The sequence below is a fragment of the Mus pahari genome, chromosome 6 (assembly GCF_900095145.1).
Source record: "Mus pahari chromosome 6, PAHARI_EIJ_v1.1, whole genome shotgun sequence".
NCBI lineage: Eukaryota > Metazoa > Chordata > Mammalia > Rodentia > Muridae > Mus > Mus pahari.
Genome location: NC_034595.1, coordinates 77,629,923 through 77,637,247, shown reverse-complemented (window position 1 = coordinate 77,637,247; position 7,325 = coordinate 77,629,923). Strand labels below are relative to the sequence as shown.

General features: G+C 42.7%; 1 protein-coding gene across 1 annotated transcript in view; it reads right to left on the bottom strand.

The window, feature by feature from the left end:
* Clspn (claspin) overlaps positions 1-7,325 on the bottom strand; it is a 35,673-nt gene that overhangs the window by 23,216 nt on the left and 5,132 nt on the right. The window contains exons 4-8 of the mRNA XM_029540396.1: positions 6,680-6,841; positions 4,384-4,461; positions 3,364-3,436; positions 2,347-2,455; positions 1,566-2,170 (exon numbers count right to left, since the gene is read on the bottom strand). Of these exons, the coding sequence (XP_029396256.1) occupies positions 1,566-2,170; positions 2,347-2,455; positions 3,364-3,436; positions 4,384-4,461; positions 6,680-6,841 (1,027 nt within the window). The remainder of the gene's footprint in view (positions 1-1,565; positions 2,171-2,346; positions 2,456-3,363; positions 3,437-4,383; positions 4,462-6,679; positions 6,842-7,325) is intronic.

The following is a 7,325-nucleotide window of genomic DNA, read 5'->3' as shown; positions in this document are numbered from 1 at the left end:
TTCCCCCCTCTAAAGGTCGCAAACATAAATCATATTAAAAAAAAAAAAAAAAAAAAAAAAAAAAAAAAAGTAAAAACTGTCCTCAGGCATGCTGGGAGTGCATCCCTGTAATTCCAGGACTTAGGAGGCAGGGGTGGAGGAAGGCTGCAAGTCTGAGGCCAGCTTGATGATCTACACCATGAGTTCTGGGATAGTCAAAGTTACAAAGTGAGACCCTGACTCAAAAAAAAAGTTAAAAAAAATTATAATCCTAAAATACCATTCTCTCACCTCTACAAGTCCACAAAGTCCATCTATTCAACAAAGCCACCAAGCATATTCTACACATCAGTCCCCATGGTGGACACAGCACCTGCCAACAAGTTGTTATTGATTGGAACAGTCTTGATATAAATGGCTTTAGTTACCACCACGTGAATGCTTCTTTAGTCTTTTTATTTGAATACACTATTTCAACATACCTTTTGTATAGTGCTGAACCATACAGTGTGTCTTTCCTTTTTCTTTCTAAGAAGGGTTGGAGATAGCCCAGGCCTGAGTGCCAGCACATACCAAATCCTAACACTATGATGGAGAGGCAGGAGGGCTGGGAGTTTAAGGCTAGCCTGAACTACACAAGAGAGATCCTGTTTCAACAACTAATACCCTATACTCGGTTAAACAGTTTGTAATCTATGCTAGGGAAGAGATGTGACGCAATTGGCAGAGTGCTCACCTAGCATGCATGAAGTCCTAGGTTTAATCCCCAGCACCCACTAACCAGGTAAGCCTGAAATCCCAGTACTCAGAAGGCCAAGGTCCTGCACGGCTACACAGTGAGTTTGAGACTAGCCAGAGAAACATGAGATATGAGAATGTCAGAGTCCCTGGAGCTGAAGTTATAGGTACAGACATGGATGCTGGGACTTAAAGTCCCTCTGGTCCTCTGGTAGAGCAACAAATGCTCTTAACCAGTGAGCTATCTTCCCAGGTCCTATGGTGAAAGTACCATAAGTGAAGGATAGGTATCTGATTTACCTGAATGTGTGATAGACTGCCTCCACTGTAACCAGGACTCTTACAAGGTTACAGGTGACCTTGCTCTGTCAGCCCAGAAAGGAGTAGAGCATTTTATAAATACTGCAGATAGTTTAGTATCTGTTGAGTGTGGGGGTGGAGGAAGAAATTCAATTTTACAGACAATTTAAGTGGATCAAAGTGTTTCTCTCTGGGTGTCAAAAATGGAATGTTTTTATGAATGATTTAATATAAGATTTGACACAGGGTCATAGAAAAATTTAGGTGTTTTAGTTGAAAAGGCAGAAATAAATTCCTAAAAACCATAACCCAATAGCAGTATGCCTCCTCAGTATGTTAATTATCACCAGGTTTCCATCTGAAAAAAGACTTAAAAGATTACCCTGACATCCTGCCAACCTCATCTGAACAGGATTCTGCCCACTTCTGGTACATCTAGAAGAAGCTCATGTGCAATCACTGGCTTCTCCCACGTTCCCCATCTTCCACAACAGCAAAAGCTGCAGGTAGGAACCACCCCAGAGAATCTTCCCCGTTTCAAGGGTTACCTCTGTTGGTTTCAGGTTCATCAAGTATCACAAAGGAGTCTTCATCAGCACCCAGCCGAGGTTGACTGGAAACATCCACTCCCAGTTGTCTAAGTCGGTCCACGGTGAATCGTCTCACCTTTTCAGGTGCTGCTGCTGCTGCTGCTGCTGCTGCTGCTGGGGACTCGGACTGGGTTTTCTGTTCAGGCATTCCCTCTTTTGCATCTGTTTTTTCTACTGTTTTTAGTTCTTCTCCCTCCAGGGCCGGAGGGTCAGATTCTGTGAGGTCTCCAGCCTGATGCCCCTCATTGTCTTTGATCCTGGAGATAGAGGATTCCTGCTGTGACATGGATCTGTCCCCAGGAGAATAAGGTCTGTCATCACTGTGCTTCTCAGTCTCCTCAATTTCCAGCTCTCCTTGTCTTATCGGATCCTTCCCATAAGCCTCATCTGATCCAGCAGGGATCCTGGCTTCTTCTGAGACCTCAGGGAGAACATCAGTTTCCGTTGCAATTCCAGCCCCCGTCCTCTGCTTGGAACCTTTGCTGGAGTCCTCAGCACCCATTCCAGCAGCATCTGCTGGGTTCATGGTTTCCTTGTAATGGCCCGACTGATACTTAGATGACCTAGAAGAAGGGACAAGAGGTGGAGCTGAAAATTCTCACTGTGAAGTGCTCTCATCTCTCAACACAGAATGTGTGGTTTAAATCAGTTAAGGGACTAAGGAGTCTAAACTTTATACCAGATGCTACAAAACTGAACATTCACCGAGACTGTAACCACAAGGAAAGCAGGTTCTTACTTTAGCAGGGCCATGGCACTGCCCTGGCACGTGGGCCGGGGCTTACGTTTGAAGAAATCGTGAATAGTTTTACTCTCAGGCATATGATATGGAAGATTAAGTGCAGATTCTAAAAAAAAAAAAAAAATTGGAAAACAAGGAAATACTCATGTGTATATTCTGAAATGTCACTTCATATTCAGTTAACCAAATAATATAAAACAAAGCTACCATGAGACAGAAAACAGTCCTGTGTTTACCAAGGACAAGAGCCAAACACCAGCAAGCTCCTAAAAGATAACTGGTTTTTGTGTTTCTTTTGTTATGAAGCAAGGACATACTACATGACACGGGCTGGCCTGGAACTTGTTGTATCATCCATGCTGACCTCAAATCTTCAATCCTCCCAGCTTCAAACAACCTAAGGGTCTTGGGCCATATGCTAGGCAAAACAAATCAGAATGCTTTTAACAAATACATATTCTTGGATCCCATTTCAAACAGAACCCTTTATATATCTCAAATAATTTCATGTGTTTCAAACTTCCTACAGGGATCAGGATGCAGTCAGTCCATAGACAACAGTTTCCTCTCTAGGGAGGAGAGCACTCATGTTCTGAGATAGGATCAGAGTTCAGTTCCCAGAACCCGTCAGCTCAGCAGCTTACAACTGCCTATAAGTCGAGCTCCAGAGGGTCTGACCTTTTTTGACCTCTCTGGGCAATTACACTAACATAAACACCACCCCACACACATACATACACAAACATAATTTAAAATATTTTAAAAACAGGTCCCCTTTAGCTCTACCACAGTTCTGCAAATTTTCTGTTTATATTAATGGCCCAAGGGCTTGGGAAACAATGGACATTTATCAAGTTTATCTCTAAATTCCATACCACACTCATGTGATATGAATTCACATTATGAATGTTAGCAAACCAACTCTCCAACATCCAAGAGGAGTTGACAAAAAACCACAAACCAAACCAAAGCAAACCCAACCCCATTGGGATGCTTTCCACAATTTTGTATTACCTCGGACCAGACGCTGGGTCTCACTATGCAGTTTTTTTAATGCTTCCTTACTTAACCTTGCTGCCTTTCTTTCCTTCAAAACAAAAACAAAGCGAAAATACATTAATGGTGTTTTCCAGGAAGATATTTATTCCTGGAGAGTTGTTGTCTCCAAGAAAACAGGAAGAGAAGGAATTGGCACTAAACACTCAATACAAGAATAAGGAATGTATCTATTAGCAAGTCTCCGAAAACAAGTTTATCCTAATGAACGATATTTCTGTTCCTACTGTGTACAAAGAAACACCTTGCATGACAGAGATGGCTCAGTGGTTAAGAGCACCTGCCCGTCTTGCAGAGGATCCACATTCAGTTCCCGACACCTATGTGGTGGCTCACAATCATCAGTAACTCCAGGTTCAAGGACTGTGATGCTTTTTTCTGGCCACTAGGCACTGCATGCACGTGGTACACAGACATACATGCAGGCAAAACACACATGTGGTACACAGACATATATAAAGGCAGAACACACATAAAGAAACACGTGGTGAGCCGGGCAGTGGTGGCGCATGCCTTTAATCCCAGTACTTGGGAGGCAGAGGCAGGCAGATTTCTGAGTTCGAGGCCAGCCTAGTCTACAGAGTGAGTTCCAGGACAGCCAGGGCTACAAAGAGAAACCCTGTAACGGAAAACAAAACAAAAACAAAAACAAAGAAACACGTGGTGCACAGATACCATACAGGCAAGACACATGTACATAAAATAGACACACACAGATTTACACAGGCAAAACACATGTGGTACACACACATGCAGACAAAACACATACACATAAAATTAATATGTGGCACACGGACAGACATACAGACAGACACACATAGGCAAAACATATATATCTTTTAAAAAGAAGTAAATAAAAAGAAAGAGGGAAGAGCTTGGTTACCAAGGAACTCAAATAAGACACGCCATTTATCTTGAGAAACACCCACTCCTCTGTGGAGAGAGAGTATACACATCGTGGGTAGGGGTGTACCTTACCTTCCTCGCACGGCCTTTGGGTAACTCATTTCCGTCTTCTAAGGAAAAAGTCTCACTCTCCAGAGACGGTTCCTTTTTCTAAAAGATTGCAAATCGATTAAAGAAAGACAAAACTAAACTCAGATAAAAAGATGTTTTTCTCTTGTTGATGTAAGGAGTAGAACTCAGGGCCTAACACATGCTAGGCAAGTGTTCTACAACTGAGATAAATCCCCTGGCCTCAAATTTCAATTAAAGACAGGGTTCCATTAAGCTTCCCAAGCTGGCTTTGAACTTGAAATTCTCCTGCCTCCCAAGTATCTTGGATAGTACAACCACCAGGGCTGGTAAAATGATGCTTCTTAATTACACCACACTACTTTACTCTTAAATTAATAATGACCAGATAAAAATTTTCCTACTGTGCTAAAAAAAAAAAAAAATTAGATACAAATGGAATTATAGCCCTAAGTTTTCTGTTTGGACCTAACTCCTACATTATAGTTAACAGAAGTTTATAACTCAAGTTCCAGGGAATCCAATGCCCTCTTTTGGCTTCCACAGGTACCAAATGCATACAATATACATACAAATGCATATATATACATGCATGCAGTGTATACACTCATACACATAAAATATAATCGAAAAAGAAAAAGAGAATGAAACAAACACACAGAGAGAAAATCCTTTCTGCTGGTTGATTTTTGTCAACTTGACATGAATTTAGACATATCTGGGAAGAGGAGACCTTAATTGAGAAAATGTCTCTGTAAGTTTGGCCTGAGGGGGGCTGGTGAGATGGCTCAGAGGGTAAGAGTACCCGACTGCTCTTCCAAAGGCGCAGAGTTCAAATCCCAGCAACCACATGGTGGCTCACAACCATCCTTAACAAGATCTGACTCCCTCTTCTGGAGTGTCTGAAGACAGCTACAGTGTATTTACATATAATAAATAAATCTTTAAAAAAAATGTTTGGCCTGAGGACAAGTCTGTGTGGGTACTGTCTTATTAATGTTTAATGGAGAAGAGGCCCAGCCCACTGTGGAAGTTGCTATCCCTGGACAGGTGGTGCCAGCTTATATAAAAAGGCAGGCTGCTCATGGAAGGATTGGGGGAAGGATTGAGGACCCAGAAAGGAACTCCACAGGAAAACAGAGTCAACTAACCTGGACCCTTGGGACTCTCAGAGACTGAACCACTAACCAAAGAACATACACAGGCTGGACCTAGCCCCCCAAACCACACATATATAACAGATGTGCAGCTCTGTCTTCATGGGAGTCCCCCATCAACTGGAGTGGGAGCTGTTCCTAAAGCTATTGGCCAGTCTGTGGAATCTAGTCCCCTAACTGGGCTGCCTTGTCTGGCCTCAGTGCGAGAGAATGTTCCTAGCCCTGCAGAGACTTGTGTGTGTGTGTGTGTGTGTGTGTGTGTATACCCAGGAAGGGCCTCTACCCTCTAAGAGGAGAAAGGAAGCAGGATTTGGGGAAAGAACTGTGGGGGAGGGGGGCTGGAGGGGTAGCCACTGGGATGTAAATTTAATTAATTAATTAATTAAATTAAAGAAAAAAGGAAAAAAAAGCAGGCTGAGCAAGATCTAGAAAGTAAGCCCGTAAGCAGCAGGCCTCCATGACTTCTGCTCCTGCTCCTGCCCGACTTCTCTTCACGCTGGGCTACAACTATAAGCTCAAACAAACCCTTTCCTCCCCAGTTTGCTTCTGGCCATGGTGTTTATCACAGCAATAGTGATAATCCTAGCTCAAATATTCCTTTTTGTTTCAGTTTGTGTGTGTGTGTGTGTGTGTGTGTGTGTGTGTATACATGTTTGCTATATTTGTTTATTTGTGTACACATGGAGGCCAGAGAAGACTACCAGGTGTCCCACTCTCTTATCCCTCCCCATTCCCCACTTCCTTGAGACAGGGTCTCTTCACCAAGTCCCAGCAACCCCAGTCCCCAAGAGACTACAGCTCTTGACCACACATGACTTTGTGATCTGGGTTCTGAGGATTTGAACTTCGGTCCTTACACTTGCACAGCAAACCATCTTACTCACAGAGCCAAGTACAAGGGACCAAGGTTTGTTCCCACCACCCACAAGACAGCTTACAGTCATCTGTAACTCCTGTTCCAAGGAATCTAACACCCTATTCTGGCCTCCATGGGCACTGTATGCACACACAGACATACATGCAAGCAAAACACCCACATACAGAAAAGTAAGTATTTTAAGTTTAAAACCTGTAAGCTCCAACAATAAATGCAACAGTGAAACAAAGACTGAAGCAGTGCGCTGGGCTGGCTCTTAACTTGCCTTGCACTTCTTCACCTTGTTTTTTACAGCCGCCCTTATTGACTCTAACGACTCTTCATCTTCCAGTGGAGAGTCATTTTCTTCCTCCAAACCTGTTTCAAAAAGATCACTATCTTCAAGGAGACAGCCACTGTCATTAAGCGGCCGGTCTGCATCACTTTCCTAGACAATAAAGAAAATGCACAATCAAATCATTTTGAAGCCTAGCATCTCACAAGAGCATATGGTAATTTAAAAGAGAACAAAAAGCCTACCTTTCATTACCGCACAACTGTCTCTCATCTGGAACATTCTCACTGGCTCCTAACTTACACTTATCCTTTGAAATCCAAGCTGTGATTTTTATATAACTACCCAATATTTACTTAGCAAATAGTAAATATGTCTTGAAAAGTCAACTAAATACTTATGGAGCAATTACTTTATAAATTTTGAGGATGGGCTGGAGAAAAAGCTCAGTGGTTAAGAACACTGACTGCTTTTCCAGGGGTACTGAGGTCAATTCCCAGCAACCACATGGTCACTTACAACCATCTAAAATGGGGTCTGATGCCCTCTTCTGGTGTGTCTTAAGACTGCAACAGTGTACTCATAAAATAAGTAAAAAAAATTTCCGGGCTGGTGAGATGGCTCAGAGGGTAAGAGC